The 21,391-nt window shown below is 44.2% G+C and overlaps 1 protein-coding gene across 1 annotated transcript in view; it reads left to right on the top strand.

Annotated features, from left to right (window-relative positions):
- FBXL7 (F-box and leucine rich repeat protein 7) overlaps positions 1-20,945 on the top strand; it is a gene marked incomplete at both ends in the record, with an annotated part of 368,418 nt that extends 347,473 nt beyond the window's left edge. The window contains 2 exons of the mRNA XM_080804454.1: positions 12,837-13,448; positions 20,209-20,945. Of these exons, the coding sequence (XP_080660580.1) occupies positions 12,837-13,448; positions 20,209-20,945 (1,349 nt within the window). The remainder of the gene's footprint in view (positions 1-12,836; positions 13,449-20,208) is intronic.
- Between the last annotated feature and the right edge of the window lie 446 nt (positions 20,946-21,391).

Raw genomic sequence — 21,391 nt, 5'->3', positions numbered from 1 at the left:
ACAGTGGATCATATTTTCAAATGGCTAAGGAAATTCAGGGATTTGCTTTGCTCTGGGAACATTCTAATTAATTATTGATCTTGTACATGTTCATAAGTTTACCAGAGATTTCTCTTTTTTCTCACTTGAAAGTTGGATTTGTGAGCTAGACGAGAGCCCCCTGTGAGGCCTGTTTTCTGCTGTGAACTGAAAATTTATAAGTTTCTCTTCACCAGAATCTAAATTCAATACTCTACCATGTATTGCACGCTGAAAGATGCAAACGTTGGAATTTCACAGCTATTCATGGAGAAATAAGGTGGAAGCATTATCTGACAATTGAAGATAGAAAACAATTAAGGCTGCCGAATAAAGTGCAACTTGAAGGTTGAACGGTATAGATTGCAAGGCTTTTCGTGAAAATCTATGTGTTTCTTCTCATGTCAAGACAAGAGCTGGCTCATTTCCCAAGCTTTGCAAAGCTATCCATGAGCTCTCTAGAGAACAGCAAATAAAAATCACTGTCTACCCTGCACTGTGAAGAAAAAAGCCAGTTCTGCTGATTACCACTGATGTGTGAATCAGTTCTGTGGGGGTCGCGGGGGGGTGGGGGGAGTTCCTATTCCATCTTAGGTAACTAGACTGAAACAGAATAAGTCTTACAATTCTGAGCCAATTTAAAAGTGTTATTCTTTTTTATTTGTTTTGAGTTTTTATGTTTCATTGTTATTGGGAGTGAACAGAGATGTGAGTAATCTATAATAGCAGAGGCACTGGGGGGTGGGGAAGCACTAAGAATTTGGCTCTGGGATACTTGAGGTGATATGTGCTGCAAGAGACTGTTTTTATGTGTGCATGTGTCTTTCCAAATGTCTTCTGAGTAGACCAATATCCTTAAGCTGAGTGTGTGTACTACCTCAGCCTAAGTTAAGTGTAGGGACAAGGAAAGGGGTCTAAAAATGAAATGTTGATAAAGGACAGAGATGCTCCAACTTCTTCTTCAGTCTGAAACACCTAGTTCCTCCAAGCGGTTCCCATAAATACTTCCAACAGCAACCAAAGGAAAACTGAAAGTGATCTGTGGTAGGACAAAGCAAAGATCACTCCTCATGGTGCGTTAGTTGAATGATTTCTGGATGGCTGAAAAAGCCTGGAATCACTTAGAGATGAGTGAGACACCTCCTGGCCTCGAGATGCCCACAGTCTAGTGAGCAAAGAGGCACTATGTGAAAAGAGATAAAATAAGATGCGTTTTAATTCAACGGAAACTCTCAAAGTAGTTAAATTACTTAGTCTAGATGGATCTGGAAAAGTTGACAGAGAAGCTGACTTCCCACCTAGGACTTGAGGTATGACTAGGAATCTAGTCTAGACTTAATCTGGGGGAATAGAACTTCTGGTCTCCTACACAGTCTAAAAAACTGGACTTTATTCCCTAAGTAGTGTCTAGTATAATGTCTGACACTTGGGAAGCAGTCAATAAAAAAAAGTGTAGAAAGAAGGATGTAGGTTTCCTGAAGGTGTGGTTACAAAATACCACAAACCAAGTGGCTTAAAACAACAGAACTTATTTTTCCCATAGTTCTGGAGTCTGGAAGTCAGAAAACAAGGTGTTTGAACAGAGACATGGAGAAGGATCCAAGCTTGTCTTTTTCAGCTTCTGGTGCCCCTAGACATTTCTGGGCTTATGATAGCATCACTCCAATCTCTGCCACCGTCTTAATGCTACCATTTTACCTCTTTGTCTATGTGTTTCTGTCTTCTCTCCCTGTGTCTGTTTCCTCTCCTTATAAAGATGCTGAATCATATTGGATTAAGGACCACTGTAGTCAAATAGGACCTCATCTTGAGTCCATCTTTGAAGACCCTACTTCCAAATAAGGTTGCATTTACCCACAGTAGGAATTAGGACTTCAGCCTATCTTGTCAGTGACACAACTCAACCCACAACAGAAGGAATGAGTCATTCAGTGTTTGGGGGCAGGAGGTTGAATCATATTTTAGAAAGTTAACTCAAAATGCAGGGCAAAGGCTGTACGAGAGCAGTGGAGATTTGAAGGAAGAGTCAGGAATCTCAGGTAAGGATAGTTGAGAGGAGACAGATGTTGAAAACTTCAAGTGGGGTGGTAACCATGGAGACAGAGAAGAGAGGACTGTTAGCTCTGTAAGTTAATCAACTAGTTAGATATGAGTAGGATTCAAGGTCATTCCCAAGTTTCTAGCTTAGGAGGTAGACTTGACGGAGTAGTGGTACGATTAAGAACAACACAGAATATAAAGAAAGAAGGCTCTTCTCTGCAAAGGACATTGGTGTCTTCAGCCTTGTATGTATTGTAATGAAGGTATATCCAGTACACTTTCAGGGAATGGTTTAGTAAAGATAGTTCTGTCCACTAGCACACTCTTTTTTTTTTTCCTGAGGTTTTATTTATTTATTTGAGAGAGCATGAGAGGAGGGAGGGACAGAAGGAGAGGGACAAGCAGGCTTCCTGCTGAGCAGGACTGAGCCCAACACAGGGCTCAATCCCAGGACTCTGGGATCATGACCTGAGACAAAGGCAGATGCTTAACTGACTGAGCCACCCAGGCACCCCTACGAGTACTCTTTACAGTGGAATTGTTCTGTATCTGTGCCGTCCAATACAGTAGTCTCTGGCCACGTGTCACAAGTGAGCTCCTGAAATGTACACCCACAGAGCTGAATTTTTAGTTGAATTTTAAATAAATTTAATCTGCATAGTCACATGTGGCTAGGGCCATCATATGAGGTAGCACTGATCTGGCAGGTATTTGTATTTATGTGTTTAATATTTGAAAGAGACCCACAGCATGGTCCAGACTGGAAACTGAGTTTGGGGAGTCATTAGCGGATGGGCAATTGCTGAAGCCATGTGAATGCATGAATCACCCCCCATACCCCATCTCAGGGGAGACCAGATGCTGACAGAGAGGAGTAAAGAATGAAACCCTTGGGAAATATCAATATATAAGTGGGACAACCACAGAAGATGGTGAGCAAACAGCACATGAGAAGTAGAAAGGAAAAACAGAAGAGAGAATGGTATTGCAAAAGCCGTGGAAGAAATTTTAATGAGACAGCAGTTTCACCAGGTTGTAGAAAACAGATTTTATTAAATAAACTATGAGGAAAGAATTCCAAAATTGCAATATTCCTTTGACAATAAATGCAATGGCCATATTTTGTTCTGCAAGAGTTAAGTATATTGTGTGCCAGTGACATGGATTTTTATTTTTATTTTCCCATCTTGCAGCCCCACCAACACAAAAGACCTCTCCAAAGGTTTATGGAGGCAACAGCATTCATAAAGACGGGACTATGGATACAAGAGAATCCAGAATAATACGCCCCTGAAAACATAACCCCATGGCAGGAGGGCCCAGAATTTCTTCCCCACGAAGTCCTCCATTGAGATTGTGTAATTTTTGTCAGATGCCTTTACTGATAACAATACCAGTTTTCATAGCCTCCACCTAACTACTCTACAAAGTGAGTGGAATTACTTCCAGTTTACAGAAGAGGAGGCTTGTGGCTTATGAAGTTCCAGCTGCTGCCTCAGATGATGCAAGTTGCACATAATCGAACAGAGACCGGAATGCAGGTTCATGTGTCTTCAATGTTCTTTTTGACCTTAACAGTGTAAGACATTTACAGATACCATCACGATGTTTGCTGATGTCTCCTCGCCATCCGTCTCCTTACTATTCACTTAATATTTTCAAAAGTAAACTTAAATTATTGTTTAAAAACCAAATACTTGAAAGGCCAGCATCACTTGTTACAAATAGATGATTTTTTAAGTAAAAATGAACTATGATGAATAGAAAAATAAAAATTTAATTAAATTAATGTTATTAAATACTGTTGCCTGTCAAAGATTTTGCATCTGAAACCCGTTTTCTTTTTATTAAAAAGGAAGATTAACAAATGTTTAAAGAGATTCTCAATACACACCCTACCCTGAGGAGAATATCCCTTCGCCTTTTGAAAAGGATAGCGTCTAATAACAGTGGTACTCTCTCAGGGATGAAGCATCCCACTTTCCATTGAAGGATAAGTAATATAAGGTCATCCTTTGCCATTTTACAGATAAGAAAAAAGGAAGGCTCTAAGATGTTGTCATTTCAACCTAGAATAAAACCATAAGAAGGCTGATGAATGATAATGCAGGACTATCCCATAGTTTCTGAGGCCACCTGTTATTTCTTATGGCATAACTTTCCTAAGACATCCTTTGTAGATACTTATTTTGCAGACAAATCAAACTGCACTATAGATTCCAAAGATGTCATTCTGTACATTCACTGGTTATATTTATGGTTTATAGAACAGTGTGGTTTAAAAGCTTCCTTAGCAGTATGACTGTTCCCTTAAAAAAAAAAAAAAATAAGGTCAAAGAGAATCCATGCTCAACTCAGTTGAGAGTCAAAACCTGAATATAGGGTGCCTGGGTGGCTCAGTGGGTTAAGCCTCTGCCTTCGGCTCAGGTCATGATCCCAGGGTCCTGGGATCAAGCCCCACATGGGGCTGTCTGCTCAGCAGGAAGCCTGTTTCCCTTCCTCTCCCTCTGCCTGCCTCTCTGCCTACTTGTGAACTCTGTCTGTCAAATAAATAAATAAAATCTTAAAAAAAAAAAAACCTGAATATAGCAGGGAACTGGTGTTCCCACTAAATACAGAGCTGGGCATTTCATTAAACCATATGCCTTGTAGGACTTGGTCCTACAAGGTCCTACAAGACTTCAGGGACCACTCACCATAGCTCTATCCTTATGGGGCTGGTCCACGTGACTAACAAGGCAGGTTTTTGTCCTTGGACAGAAGTGTTAGCCATAATCTGACCCTGGGGCGGGGGGGAGGGGGGGGGCGGGGAGGGAGGTGCCACCTTCTGGGCAACAATCCTAGCAAGAATCTTTGGGTCCCAGAGGTAACTTTCTCCAGGTAAAATGCAAGATCAACCTTGTCTATATAAATTTCCACTTTATACAACCAATACCTTAAATAAGTTCTAGGGTGTGTATATTATGTGAACCACATTAAAAGAAAATATTTTGAAATAAAACAAGAAGGAAAAAGATCCCTCAGATTGTATTTTTTTTCACTGGCAAGGTTTTATAGATCTATTTTTTTAAGCTTGAGTTTAAGCTAAGAAAAGAAACCTTGCTTTTTATGGCAAGCGTTCTTGAGTAGAAAGACAATTTATAATGGAAAGCATCTTGCAGAAAAGTTTTGGTAATCAGAGAGGGAAAATTCAGAGTAGTTTTGTAAATTTTGACTTTGAAAGGCCAGTATAATGTAAATATGACTTCCTAGAGTGTAAACAGCAGTGGTTTGAAAATAAAAACTTGTGCAAAAGAGGCAGCTATCTAGTTGGAAGAAAATGTGCCTAATAAGCATGGGTGTCTGAGATGCCTTGAATATTTTTGATAATGAACTATAATTACTAAAGATGTAAAATTTCCAGGACTTTTGAAACCATGAGAAAACAAGTTTATTGGGTTTTTTGTTCCTCCCAGAATAAGATAGCTATACTGTCTGGTATTCTTTACATATTTAAAGTAACCTAAGAACATTAAACTTACTGTTCTCACATAAATTACATACTTGGAAATGTTTTAAATTATTAATGGAGCCACAAGTGCTTAAATTTTAAGGTATCCACCATCTCTCCATTTAGTCAATAGACAAAAATACCAGTATGAAAAAGTATAATTATTAATTTGTCCTAGGGCCTCCATTGTATCAAAGAGTACACCATTTTGAGAAAACCCAAAAGCCTACCAAAAATAGTGTTTAATTCAAATGTTTTCCACCACTGAGAGCTTCTGTGTCTTTGTTTTTACCTTGGACTTCTAAAAACTGACTTTTGTTCCAGATTTAGACAACCTTTTCTATCCTTTACCATCCTGGGTTTTGTGTGATTTGAGTACACTCTCAAAAGAGTCATTTGTCTCTCTCCCTAAAGGATACAAGAAACTGAAGAGGTCAGATTCTTTGCTGTTGAGGTATTTTAATGGGACTGTGGTATAGAAAGGAGGTGGGCTAGGAACATTTGCTTTATAATCTAGTCAAATGCAAAAACTCCTCCCTTCCTAGACCCCACTGGGCACTCAAGCAACAATAATAATGTATGTTAAATGAGCCAATGAAAGAATGAATCGTCACTTTCTTTTCTGCCTATAAATCTGTAATCCTAGAATGTGCAGCAGCCTAACCTACTGAATTTTAGTACTCAGCATCTGTCCCTGTGTACTTCTTGCAGTCTATTCTGGATATCTTCCTGTAGACATCAGTTCTGTGTGTTTTTCATTTTATTTCAGTCTTTTAGATATGTCCACCTTCCCAATGTCATTAAGAGACACAGGCTACAAAATACACATCTCATTGGAAAGATATATGCTCATTTCTTTAAATTCTCCCATTCTGCTTTCATGACACTTACATGTGTTCATCTCTGCTTTTCTTAGTCTTACATATTTATAATGGACAACCTCTTCTCTGATTCTTACATCTGAAATTAACCAGACATGTCCTTTTTGCACATTTAATAATTTTTCCTCTAATAGCTTTGTCTGTCTGTCCATCCCTCCATTAAGCCTCCCATCCTACCACAAAGAAATTCATTGAGTCCACCTTTAACAGATTTCATTAACAATTTATGTATTCATTTTTGAAAAAAAAAAAAATTTGTGCAAAGAATGTCTGCAGGGAAATAGTAGTCTTGGTAAATTTAAAAGGTACCTGCCTTGGAGGAGGTTGGTAAGATGACAGAGTATGAGGACCCTTAGCTCACCTTGTCTACAGATACAACTAGATAATACTCACAACAGTGTAAATAACCCAGAAAATGACCTACAGACTAGCAGAACAAACTCCTCAGTTGAAGGTAGAGAAGAGGACACATTGAAGAGGGTAGAAAGGGCAGAGATGCTATGGGGAGCAAAAGGGATCACAGCCATCTGTTGGGGGGAGGGAGTCACAGGTGCAGAGAAGGGAGAGAAGCAGTCTATCATACAGGGAAGACAAATCCCCGTAACATTGGCTTTGAAAGCAAGAGGGGCCGAATTTTGAATTTCATGAGTTCTTACAACCAGCAGGACTTAATGCCTAGAATTTTAAACATCAGCAGGTTCAGTTCTGGGAGAGCCTGGAGGGCTGGAGGAAGCTGAATCCCTATCCTTAAAGGAGAGCATGATAAACAGTCCACAGAGATACAGGGTAGAAGCAGCAGTTTGTATACAGCCTGGGACATAGAGGAAGGAGAGTAGTTTACTCATTTTGGAGCATATACTGAGGAGCAAGGATCACTGAGGGAGTTCTCCAGGAACAAAGGAGCTGGCAGGTGCCATTTCCCTCCTCTGCTCCCCCAGCATAAACACACAGCCACCTGTGGGAACCAGAGGCACTGACATTCTCTACCTAACTTGTTTATTTCAAGCCCCTCCCAGCAATGCTTCCTTGGATCCCTTTCCATTATTGCTTGCCTCACTAGCAGAGCTGTGGGTCTTCTCTCCCAGAAGACCAGTGCAAACCTTGCCAACACTGTGTCTCTGGACCAGCGTGATTTGCCAAGCCTGAGTCCCAATGGCCACAGGTTTCATTTCCTAAGCAGACTTATATGCACCTTTTTAAAACTGCGCTCCCCACCCTGGCCAGGGACCAAATCCTGCCCACAATAGGAAAAGAGAGCCTCCATGGACTACTGGACCCAAGGAAAAAGTTTCCAGGATACAACAGCTTAGTGCACACAACACACTTAGGAGACACAACCAAGCACCAAGTTCTGGTCAACAAAGGACAACTGCATGGCAGGGCACTCCAGGACCTCTTCTTTGTAAGACCACCACTTTCAACAGCAGGAGATATAGCTGACATCTATAACACACAGAAACAGACAGAGAGAGTTAGGCAAAATTAGGAGACAGAGGAGAATGTCCTAAGTAAAAGAACAGGTTGAAGCCACAGCAAGGAACCTAAGTGAAACAGTGATAAGTAATGTGCTTGATAGAGAATTTAAAGTAATGATCATAAAGATACTTGAGAAAAGAGTGGAGGATATCAATGAAATCCTTAAAAAAGAGACAAAAAAGAACCAATCAGAGATGAAGAACACAATAATGAAATTTAAAATACACTTGAGGGAATAAGTAGTGGACCAGAAGAAGAGAAATGAATTAGTGACCTAGAAGACAGAACAATGGAAAGTAATCAAGCTGAGCAGCGGAGAGAAGAAAAGTAAACAGAATGAGAATAGATTTAGGGAACTTAGTGACTCCATCACGCATAATAACATTCACATGATAAGAATCCCAGAAGAAAAGAGAAAAGGGGGCAGAAAATTTATTTGAAGAAATAATAGCTGAAATTTTCCCTAATATGGGGAAGGAAACAGATATGCAGATCCAGGAGACATAGAAATCCCCTAACAAAATCAGCCCAAGAAGGTCCATCCCGAGACACATATAATTAAAATGGCAAACAGTAGTGATAGGGAGAGAATTTTAAAAGCAGCAAGCAAAAAGAAAACAGTTACAAACAAGGAAAAACTCATAAGGCTATGAGCGGATTTTTCAGCAGAAACTTTGCAGGCCAGAAAGGAGTTGCATGATATATTCAAAGTGCTAACAGGAAAACATCTGCAGGCAAGAATACTCTATCCCGCAAAGCTATCATTCAGAATAGAAGGAGAGAGAGTTTCTCAGACAAACAAAAGTTAAAGGAGTTCATGATCATTAAACCAGCCCTAAAAGAAAGGCTAAAGGAGACTTTCTGAGTGAAAAGGAAAGGCCACAAGTAAGGGTAAGAAAAGCAAGAAACTCACAAAATCAGTAAAAATAAGTATATCTGTAAAAATCAGCCAAAAGATTCACAGAATAAAAGGATGTAAACTATGACACCATTACACCTAAAATGGGGGGGGGGCAGTAAAGAATGGGTTCAAACTTAAGAGACCATCAACTTAATATAAACTGCTCTATGTAGAAGATGTTATATACAAAACTCATGATAATCACAAACCAAAACCAATAATAGATATGCAAAAAATAAAGAGAAAGGTATCCAAGTAGATCACCAAAGAAAGCCAGCAAGCCACAAAAGACAGCAAGAGAAGAAAGACTCAGAGAAGAACTACAAAAACAACCACAAACAAGTACCAAATGGCAATAAATACATATCTATTAATAATTACTTTGAATATAAATGGACTAAACATTCCAAACAAAAGACATAGGGTGTCCAAATGGATTGAAAAACAACAACAACAACCATCTATACACTCTGCCTGCAAGATACTCATTTCACACCTAAAGACACATGGCAGATTGAAAGTGAGTGGATGGGGAAATATTTATCATGCAAACAGATATGAAAAGAAGCAATACTTAAACAAAACAGACTTTAAAACAAAGATTGTAACAAGAGACAAAGAAGGACACTATAATAATAAAGGAGATGATCTAACAAGAAGATAAAACAATTGTAAATATTACTGCATCCAAAAGCTCTCTGCAGAGTCTTATAAGGGCAGGGATCCCATTTATAAGGGTTCTACTCTCATGACCTAATCATCTCCCAAAGGGCCCACCTCCTCATACTATCATCTTCAGGGTTAGGATTTCTACATGAACTTGAGAAGGGTACAAACATTTAGCCCATTGCGTTACTCATTGCTCTTTATTATTAATTTAATCATCAGGTGCTATTTCTCAATCATGACAAATCATACCCTTTCAAAAAGTCTGAGTCCCTGAATAACTAGGAAGGATCCTGAGAACCCTAGTGTACCTTCTGGCTAAAGAGACATCTAGCTTTCCTGGTAGAAATCCCCAGGCTTCCCTCCCTGGGGGGAGACATCGCCACGTGGGTGAGCGGTGGCCTCGAGATCATGAATCAATCCTGAGAATTCCGCTGCTAAGCTCTAGAAAAGGCAGGAAAGAGAGCAATTACTTGCTCCTGAACCCTCTCCAGGACAGAATGTTCCTCACAGATGTGCGAGGCTGCCATCTCCTTCTGAGTGTGAATTCCGTTGCCACTCGGGTATGATTATTGGCAAAGAAAAACCGGAATGTGTTACTCATAGCACTGCAGTTCTGGTCAATCTGGATGTGTCCCCATTCTCTCCCTCAGTGCAGGGAGCATGAAAGAGCAAAGAAAAGTGAATCGGTTATAGATGGAAGTTTAGGAATCCTCCATTCCCTACCACAAGCGTGTTCATCCCCCAGGGGCGTCACTCAAGAAGTGCAGGTCAACGCCGAGCACTGTGAAGTGTCTTCTCTTTCAAGATGAAGAACGCAGGCAGGCAGGAGAGAGATTTCAGAATGCTCACAGCCAGGAAAATGTCAGAGCTGAAAGCCTGAGATTGCCCTCCCCTTCTGGCCCTAAATAAGTAGTTCACCTGCCTAAGAAAAATGCTAACTTCGGAGGCAGTGCTCAAAGTTCACATCATGATGAAGGTTAGTACCACGGTAGCTCAAATGGCAGTTTGGAAATCCCGTAGTGTTTTCCTTAAAGATTTACTATGTTTTTTTAGCTGATGACAAGAGAGAAATGGACACGTTTCTTTTCTTACGAATGATTTAAAACGCAGTCTGTATACCACCTGGGACAGAGAAGTACATGCCAAGCTAGAAATGATTGTTTTTTTGAACATTATAAGTATTTCTTCTCAATTCAAGAAATTCATATGCACCTACTGTTTATCATAAACTGTGTCAGGTGCTGCCAGAACATAAATACGATAAGGCTCTAATCCTTGTCTCAAAGGAGTCTTTAGTGTAATGAAGGCCTATTTGTCATCTGTTATCACGGTAATGCTGTGTAACAAATCACCCCGAGCTCAGTGTTCTAGCTCACACATGTGTGGTTCCCCTGGGTGTCAGGGACCTCCGCTGGACTTGGCTGAGCTTGGCTCGAAGCTGCAGGTTTCAGCCAGTTCTGTATTCTCCATGGGCCTCTCACCACCTAATGATCAGAGTACTAGCCAGACACATTCCTCTCACTGGGCACATCACATGTCCTAATACTCACTGGCCAAAGCAAGTCACGTGGCCAAGCCCAACATCACAAGACAAAACAAATCTACTGTCCCTCGGAGGAACCCCAGAGTCACCAGACAAAGATACGTGGATACAGGGAGTGCTGCAAAATTGAGAGAAATAATACAGTCAAGCACATTAGGGAGAGATAAATTCCCCACTGCGTAATAACAAAGGATGGCGATTTCAATAGGGAAGGGACTTGATTGTATCTCAAAAACATTAAGAAATTATTCTTAGAGGACGTGGCATTTGCACTTGGTGTTTGCATTTCAAGAGGCAGACAAGGGGAGGGGAGGGGGAAAACTAATTCAGAGATGATCCACGAGCAAAGTCACTGACATGTAGGACATTTTCCGTGTTAGGCTGTAAAGGAGCAAACTGAAAGAAAACACTGTACCAGTAGAACAAGCATACCAGTTGGAAAACTACAAATAGACTCTCAGTGGAGCCTCAGTGTCAAGTTCTTGTGTTGTCTGCTATTACTGGAAGTTCTTTGGAAATTAAAAAAAAAAAAAATGAGTGTTTGAAAATTCCCAACTATGAGATGTGGAAAAGCACACAAAGATAGAATTTTTGTTTAAGTATTTAGAGCTGTCATTAGTGCTGGAAATTAGTTAGAAAACATCCAGCCCCGCTCACTTATTTCTTTCTTCCCAGATTAAGAAACTTGTGTTTTGGAGATAAATTCTCTCTCTCCCTCTGTGTGTGTGTGTGTGTGTGTGTGTGTGTGTGTGTAAAATATAAACATATTTAGAGAGAGAGACTAAATGTCATCTTAAATAGATCAATCCATCTATGTATGCAAAGTACACGATAAATGTATTTATATAGAAAACAAATTATTTCATATGATATTAAGGTGGGGGTACATAATGAGCGGACTTCTTAAAGTGGTATTCTAAAGAACACTTCATCCTTCAAAAACCTAAAAACCACCTGTATCCTTATTAAGTGGTTGTCTTTCCGGTTTCAAGGAATAGAACAGGAGTCATGTCATTCAAATGCAAAGGGCAGAGTTAAGAAAGAGAAAAAATAAATATTGCCACAGATAGTCAAGGCCTGGAAACACCACCTCAATGGCTGAAGTGGGGTGACTCCCCAGACCCCAGACTGCAGTCAGAGTTTGGGGTATGGTTATCAAAAGATGAGGGACTGGACACTAGGGGGCAGGCCAGGGCAAAGACAGCAAAGGCTCTCAATGTCCACCGGCCAGTCTTCCTCTGTTCTGAAACTCATCCCTTCATTGGTAAATGCAACGGAATCACCTGCCAACCCAAAATGTAATTAGAAAAGGGAAAGAGTTTGTGTTCACGATATGTGAGATTTCTTCCTGGAATAGAGATAATGAAACTTTGAAGTTGTGCCCTTTAGATGATCACCGTTCCCGGAGATCAGAAGTCAGCCAGCTATGGCCCGCAGGTCAACTCCAGCTGATCTGTTTTTATAAAACAAGTTTTATGGAAACAGCCACCCCTGTTTGTTTACGTATTGTCTATGGCAGCTTTTGCACTATGATGGCAGGGTGGATTCATGGCAACGGAGACAGGGCCCCTGTGGCCTGCAGTGCCTCAAACATTCCATATCTGGCCCCCCACAGAGAGGGTTGCCCCCCACCCCCGCAGATAGAGGACGGTTTCTGGAATGGGTGAAATTTGCATGTGCTTCTGCTTCCGGTGATGGATTGGGCAGCGGGTCTGCCCAGGACCGGTATCAGTGGCCTGAGTGTCCACTGGTTTGCCTCCTTCCCTGGGCTCCGCTAAGGGCTATCCTTTTAACCCTTTGCTCTCTGTCCTTTGCCAGACTCCGACCTGAGCATGCGCACACTGAGCACGCCCAGCCCAGCCCTGATATGTCCCCCGAACCTGCCCGGATTTCAGAATGGAAGGGGCTCGTCCACCTCCTCGTCCTCCATCACCGGGGAGACGGTGGCCATGGTCCACTCGCCGCCCCCGACCCGCCTCACGCACCCGCTCATCCGGCTGGCCTCCCGGCCGCAGAAGGAGCAGGCCAGCATCGAGCGCCTCCCGGACCAGTGCCTGGTGCAGATCTTCTCCTTCCTGCCCACCAACCAGCTGTGCCGCTGCGCCCGCGTGTGCCGCCGCTGGTACAACCTGGCCTGGGACCCGCGGCTCTGGAGGACTATCCGCCTCACGGGCGAGACCATCAACGTGGACCGCGCCCTCAAGGTGCTGACCCGCAGGCTCTGCCAGGACACACCCAACGTCTGTCTCATGCTGGAAACCGTGACTGTCAGTGGCTGCAGGCGGCTCACGGACCGAGGGCTTTACACCATTGCCCAGTGCTGCCCCGAACTGAGGCGACTGGAGGTCTCGGGCTGTTACAATATCTCCAACGAGGCGGTCTTCGACGTGGTGTCCCTCTGCCCCAACCTGGAGCACCTGGACGTGTCAGGTAAAGGGCGGCCGACCCCCCCCCCCCCAACCCTGCCCCATCTCGAGGCCTTCCAGGGCACCGTCCCAAAGTGGAGGAGGACATTACCACCTGGAGAAGGTCCCCTCCCTGATAGCCATTAGAGATGCAGGGTTGGCCGGTAAGGACGGGGACTCTTCCAGAAAGACCGTCTCTGAGTAATCACGACCCCAGCAGCCAGAGGTATCCTTTTCATCACATAATGCCAACTCCTTAAAGGCACTAGAGTCATCTTTTCGTCTGGCTGTTAAGGTAACATGACTTTTAAACCTGTCCTTCCTCCCCATAGCTGTCCTTGAATTTCAGAGCAACCTACAGAGTAGGAACCAGGTATCCAACCCAAACACAGGCCGTTTAGATGCCGCCCTTTATGTCCACTGGTTATTATTTCACAGAGCCCAAAGCTGTGTCTAAGCTGAGTCTGTGCTTTGGGCCGTGCCCACGATTGCCTGCCGTTTTGCAGACACTGGGGAAAAGCCATCATGGCCATGGGTCTCCTTATATTTTGCCCCCGCTCTACTCTCTTCACCCTTGGGTTGATTTTGGATTTTTTTTTTTTTTAAGCAAAATTCTCAGTTACATAGTGCAAAGACAAGGCCCATCAAGTGGAGCCTTTAGATCTTTTTAAAATTGAAGGAAATCCCAGCATGGTTGCTTTGCTTGAAAACCTCTCTCAGGCAGGAAGAATTAAAACCCAGTCTCACACTTTGGCGCCAGACATGGGTCCAGCCGGACTAACAGCCTTTCTTTATCTCATCCACTGCCCAGTCAAAAGACAGACCAACACAGGAGAGGCTGAAATGTGTAGGATGCATCAGGGAGTTAAAGAAACGAACAGCAGGAGCCACAACCTCAGGGATGGTCGGGGAGGGGCCAAAAAGTACAAACCACTGTGACAGGCGAATAAACAGAATTGGGGATTTACAAGCATCTGAGGTAAATGATACCCTCCAACAAAATCTGAAGTCAAAGTCCGCTCTCTGGGCTTGCTCTCTCTGTCAAAAGCCAACATCAGAAAATATTTCAGATGACAGTCAATTATTTTTCGCAGATTCTTTCCCTTGCTGGAAAGCAACTGTACCCGCGCCCCCCGCCCCCGGCTGTGTCTCCCCCCACCCCACCCCACCCACCCCACTTCAGCTGGCTTCAGGACAAAACCATAGTAACCATACGTTCAGTTAGTCCTGAGCAGCCGCTGGCATAAAGAGGCAGGAAACAAAGAGGTTTTCTTACATTTTTTCCTCCAAGGAATTCTGGAAACAGAAAGCATTGTGATGTGGTGAAGACTGGTTTCAAAACTTTGTGATTTGGGACAGTTCACAGCTTTCTTAGATGTGTTTCCTCTTCAGGCAAAAAAAAAAAAAAAAAGGCAAGGAATTGGCTTCTTTAACATTCTAAGTTTCTGTGCATTGTGGGCCTATTTTCTAGACACCTCATTTCCTTGTCTTTTCAAAAATCAGGTTAGAGAATGACTTGTTCTTGGAGTCCCCGTCTTTGTTAAGGGAACTCCCTGAGCACCCTTGGGACAGGCTGCAAGTACGGTGCCCTTTTCCGATGGAGACCTTTTGAAATTCAGAAATGAAGAAAACTACTTGGGGAATGGAAATTCCCGGGCTTCTAGCCCGAGTGAGTGGATGGGGCTAGCTAGGCCCCTTTGGCTGACCATTCTGTAAGCCTGATGGCCTTCCTCTATATCCCCTTCATCTGCAGAGCCTGATACATGTGTGGTTTTCTCATACGCCTCTCAGTGACCCGCTGTGATGGGTGTAGACACTATGTACCCAAGGGAATCGCTAACTCACAAGAACACAGGATTCCAGATATGGGGGGGGGGGGGGCTCCAAACAGTGCGCTCCAGTTCTGAGGGAATCTGGAAACCTGAGGCTGATACCGAGAGAAGCCAGAGGGCTGCCAGAGGCGATTTCACCTCTGCCTCGTTCCCTTGGTTTTCAGGCTGGCCTGCTCACTGGCCGGAAACTGGACTTTAGAAGAGTCATCGCTGGTCTACAGCTTAATTCCCCCAGAGGACGTGAGACTGCCTCTCGTACCCCTAGTACGCTCACCATGAAAGCTGTCTTTTCAAGTCGCTGAAACTTACTATAACTAGCTGTAGGCTTTTGTCATTATCACATATTACCTTTTATTAATATTTAGTCCAGTTTCTTCAAAGAAACATCAACAGTGGGCATGTGTGTGCGCCTGCGCATGAGTGCAGAGATTTATCTGCCCTCTGCAAGCTGGAAATCTAGGAAAAGCTGGCAGTAGAGTTCAGTCCAAGTCCAAAAGCCTGAGGACCAGGGTTGCTGGTGGTGTAAAGTCTCAGTTCGAAGGCAAGGGAAGACCAATGCATCAGTTCGAACAGTCAAGCAGAGAAAGAATTCTCCATCCCTCCACCTTTTGATCTAGTCAGACCCCCATCTGATCCATGATGCCCACCCACATTGGGGAGGGCAGTCTGCGTTACTGGGTCTACTGATTCAGATGTTAATCTGACCCAGAAACAGTCTTAGAGGTACCCCCAGAAATGTTTAGCCAAATGTCCTGGCACTTCGTCATTGACTCAAGTTGACATAAAATTAACTATCACAACTAATAATACCTTGACACATCAATGAAACACGGTAAAGCCGGCCAGTTTTCAAAGTGTCATATATTGTGATTATCGCAAATGAAGTTGCCTCGGAGGGTCCTCTTACAACCGGACAGCTGGAGTCCTCCAATTATGAGAGGAGGTGGTAACGGAGGACACTTTTATGAAAGCAGAACCAAATCCGGAATTAACTGAAGAAACTCAACAGATAAGTTCAACCCAGACTGCTCCTTTCTTGTTGAGTAGTGTCCATATCCTGTTGAGTATTGGGCAGGTCCTGTAATCTGTATCCCCAGTGGACCATTCTTATCTCAGTTCCCATTAAAGGCTTTCAGATACTCTGCATTCCGCCCTTTGGCCACTCCTCACAACCCCACTGCCCCCTTGCTTTCTTGGGTCTCATACCTTACTGCCTGATCTCTATATAGGTAACCAAATTGCTTCTCTCTTTCAAGAATCCTCGTATAGGTACTTCCAAGACTCTTGATTCCTCAGTATCTAAATGTTCACTCCATGCTGACACAGCTATAGTAAATCTCTCATGCCATTCACCAATTGCATGCTCTATCCTAGTCATTTCTTACCTCTTCTCCTTGGACTGATCTGATCCAACTGAACCCTTGGAACAGAAAACTTTCCCTAGTCTGCTATCCAAGTCTCATAATCTCACTAAGTCTGAGATGCCTCATCTTTAAAAAATGAAGGTTTAATGGGATGATTTCTAAGGTTCTCTGCATCTCTGTAATGTATGCATGCATGAGCTAACCACAGATGCTACCTACTGAGCCACGGACCAATTTATTTTCTTTTCAATCCAAACGTAACAAATCTGTAAGAATTAAGGTTCAGGCTTAAATTAAAATTACTGATCTAAAATAATACAAGCAGATCAAAATAGCATCTTTACCAAAACTGAACTTAATTGGTATTTCATTAAATTGGGGACTTGGTTTCAAAAACGAGGCACGTGTTTCCCTGAATCAAATAAAATATCCTTCCTGCAGTGCATCAGATTTTACTAGATAGTAAAAAAAAAAAAAATAAGAAACCGAAACTGAGAGTTTAGGAACAAAGGCTGACATCTGATCTTGAAAAATAAGGTGCCTTCACAGGCATCGCAGATGGGAAGCCTCTACTGTGGACATATAAATTCAGTATAAGCAGGATCATAGTTGCTCTAAAAACAAGAAATTCAAAACAAAGGAAGATTTCAGATCTAAAGGTGAGGGGTACAAACCACCTTCTGCAAAATCACAAGGGCTACTGGATGGAGCAGAGGGGCAACCTCTGACGGGTCACAGCTTTGTTCTCCAGCATTGGATTGTATGCTTCTCTCTTTCCCGAAAATCTTTGACTCGGTAGCACTTGGCTTTTGAACCTCATTATTCCCAGGACCTGAATTTCACAGGCGTTTCCTGGGCAGCCTGCCAGGAGGTGGGAGGACGGTCCCCATTAGCACTATTATGTCGCCGCTTGGGAGCCTTGGATATTGCTTGAGAAGCCAGGGCACGGAGGTGCCTGAGGTGAAGCACCTGGCCTTGGAACTGCAAGAAGGATTCGGGACGAGCACAGAGAAAATGAAAAATACAGTTACAGTTTACGTAGTGGGATGAAACAGATCTATAATAGATATATCTATGAAACACTCATTTCAATGTATATTTCAATTCACTTGCTATTACTACACAAAATATGTACAGCATATTGTTAGCATATAAATATAAATATTTCAGTATATAATATAAATCTATATGCTACATACATAATTATATATGACATATAATGCATATATCATTTATACACACATTCGTAGGGGAAGAGTGGCTAGAAACAGTGTTTAGAGAGATAGCTACAGATATCTTCTAATCATTTGAAAAAGGAGAGAGTATTAAAGGGATTCTAGATCTCAACAACACAAATCTTCCTAAGGATGAATTTCCTTATCAGTAAAATGGATTAAAAATCAGGTAAGGAAATGTTTATAAAAGCATTCTGTAAACTTCATAATTCAATACAAATAAAAGGCATTGTAATGAAATACAAAACAGACAACTGTATAATAGTATAAATTTATATCAGCCATGGGCAAAGTCCTGAACACATTTAAATGCTGGAATTTAAATTCTCCTGAGTGGGGCAAAATTAGCCCTAGATTAAGGTCCTCAAATATTTCCTAGAGGCTTATATAGGCTTTATGGGCCAGGAGGTGAAATCATATATATTTTGCAGGTACTTACATAAAGAGAGGAAATCCTCCCTTTACCCCACCACGTGACTGGGGGTGGGCCTCCCATGTGCTGGGCATGATTTATGCCTAACTGCCATCTTCTGGAGACATTTTTGATATGAGAGCACTGGCCTCAGGGGAAAGGCCTGGCTATGTGTGGGAAGAGGAGGGTAGTGTTATGGACTGAATGTTTGTGTCTCCCCAAGATCCCTATGTTGGAACCCTAGCCATCAGTGTGATGATACTAGGAGGTGGGACCTTTGGGAAGTCGGTAGGTTTAGGTGAGGTCATGAGGTTGGAGCACCCAAGATGGGATTAGTGCCTCCCTAACACAGAGACCAGAGAACTTGCTCACTTTTCCACAACGTGGGAATATCAGCAAGAAGGCCGCTGTCTGCACGAGGGTTCTCGCCAGAAACCAGGAAATGAATCGGCTGGCAACCTTGATCTTGAACTTGTCAGCCTCCAAACTGTGAGAAATAAATGTTTGTTGTTTAAAAATAAATAAAATGAATTTCCCTATCTAATCTTCCCACAGAAGACTCTATTCACTATAATTCATTAGTTTGTTCATTCAACAGATGCTTCGTGAGCACCAGCTAAGAACCAAGGATGAGGGATACAGCCGTGAATGGCCCCGAGTCCCTTTCCCCAGGAGTTTACCCTCCAGAGTGAGGACAGCAAATACATAAGTGAACGAATAAATGTAGCATGTCACAAAGTGATAAAGAGTGCTGAAAATAAATGGGAGTCAAGCAGGGGACACCAGTTCATACAGGGTGATTGGGAAGAACTGTCCAGTTAGCCAACGTGTGCTTAGAGACCTCAGAAGGTGGGGATGACCCACGGGGCTACTTGGGGAAGCCCCGGCTAGTGCACAGACACTGAGGCAGGAGGGAAGTTGAGCTGTCTGGGAACCAGCAAGGAGGCCAGTTGGTTCAGAGGAGGGTGGTAAGAGATGAAGTCAAAGAGAACAGGGGCACAGGTCCTCAGGGCACCCTTAGGCTTTAGGGGATGGCATCCAAAGGCTTTGAGCAAAGTGACATGATTAGAGTTCTGTTTTCCAGAATCTCTCCAGCAGCTCTGAGGTAGGACAAGGAGACTGGGTGAGGGGCTGGAGCAATCATCAAGGTGACACAGTTGTTCCTTGACCAAAAAGAGTTGAATTGAGTCTCCAGGTGGCCAGTGGTTAGATTAATAATTACATGTCTTTCCTCTGGAGTTTTCCGAGTACCTCTGCACCCATTATTTCATTGCATCTTCATGATACCGCACAGTACCAGCACCCCACTACTCATGCTCCTTGCTAGATGAGAGCCTTGAGACAGAAAAGTTGAGCCTCCTCCCTGAGGCCCTAAGAAGTAGACCTGAGCCAGGTATGACTTCCAAATGCTGTTTCTGCCAAACCAAGGTCATAGACAGACCTTCTCCAGCATATTACCACTTTGCCCACAGAGCTGTTGGACCACTGTAGGGTGAGAAGCAGCCCTTATCGAGCTTGCAGGACCTTCTGGGCCAAGGCAAGGTATTTACAAGCACGGTCTCCTTTATTCTTCACAGCGACCTTGCAGGGAACATTATCATCCCTGTTTTAAGACAAAGGACTCAGAAGGATTGATTTGCCCCACGTCAGGCAACTAGAGATGGATGTGGAATTGGAGCGTCGGTGTTTCTGATTCAAAAGCTCAGGGAGCCTCTTAAACCCAGATCACCAAAGTAGTTAAACGATCAGATGACTCTGGAGAACCCATTCTTGCTCTCGTTCTCCACAGGGGTCAAAGAGGGCAAGGGTAACATCGGGGCCACGTCTGGGGGGTGGGGGGTGTTGTAGGAATCCATATGGCACCCCCCAGGCGAGGCACATGCACGCGCACACACCCAGTTCTCGAAGGTTCTCTGAGCCTGTGTTCTGTCTCTCTGTGTAGGGTGCTCCAAAGTGACCTGCATCAGCCTGACCCGGGAGGCCTCCATTAAACTGTCCCCCTTGCATGGCAAACAGATTTCCATCCGCTACCTGGACATGACGGACTGCTTCGTGCTGGAGGACGAAGGGCTGCACACGATCGCGGCGCACTGCACGCAGCTGACCCACCTGTACCTGCGCCGCTGCGTGCGCCTCACCGACGAGGGCCTGCGCTACCTGATGATCTACTGCACGTCCATCAAGGAGCTGAGCGTCAGCGACTGCCGCTTCGTCAGCGACTTCGGCCTGCGGGAGATCGCCAAGCTGGAGGCGCGCCTGCGGTACCTCAGCATCGCCCACTGCGGCCGGGTCACCGACGTGGGCATCCGCTACGTGGCCAAGTACTGCAGCAAGCTGCGCTACCTCAACGCGAGGGGCTGCGAGGGCATCACGGACCACGGCGTGGAGTACCTCGCCAAGAACTGCACCAAACTCAAGTCCCTGGACATCGGCAAGTGCCCGCTGGTCTCCGACACGGGCCTCGAGTGCCTGGCCCTGAACTGCTTCAACCTCAAGCGGCTCAGCCTCAAGTCCTGCGAGAGCATCACGGGCCAGGGCCTGCAGATCGTGGCGGCCAACTGCTTCGACCTCCAGATGCTCAACGTGCAGGACTGCGAGGTGTCCGTGGAGGCCCTGCGCTTCGTGAAGCGCCACTGCAAGCGCTGCGTCATCGAGCACACCAATCCCGCCTTCTTCTGAAGAGCCACGCCCCCTCGCCGCACTGCGCAGGCGCCCCGCTCCAGCCGCGCAGGCGCCCCGCTCCAGCCGCGCAGACGCATGCGCACGGAGCGGCGTGTCTCCTAAAAGTGGCGTCTGTAAGCACCGCCTCCTGCTCGCTCCTCACAGCCCTTGCTTCCTGGAAGGTCCTTAAGGATCTGGCTTTTCTTTTTCCTTAGTGCTCGTGGGCGACAGGGGTCAAGGAAGGGAAGGGGGAGCTGTGCGGGTAAACCGGTTTGGGGGGTCAGGTCATCTGTAGGCAGTTTCTCTTCTCCCAAAAGAGGTACCCCAGAAAGCCGATGGCAGTGTGTTTGAGAACGCCTCTTTCTGTCTCCGCTCCTGGTGGCATCCCGGGCTTGTGCGCGCACACATCATGTCCCCATCTCCCCCGCTCCCCCAATCCCCTCCCTGGCCGACAGCAACCACAC

This window comes from Martes martes, assembly GCF_963455335.1.
Source record: "Martes martes genome assembly, chromosome: 5".
NCBI classification, from domain to species: domain Eukaryota; kingdom Metazoa; phylum Chordata; class Mammalia; order Carnivora; family Mustelidae; genus Martes; species Martes martes.
This window is presented reverse-complemented; position numbering and strand designations above follow the sequence as displayed.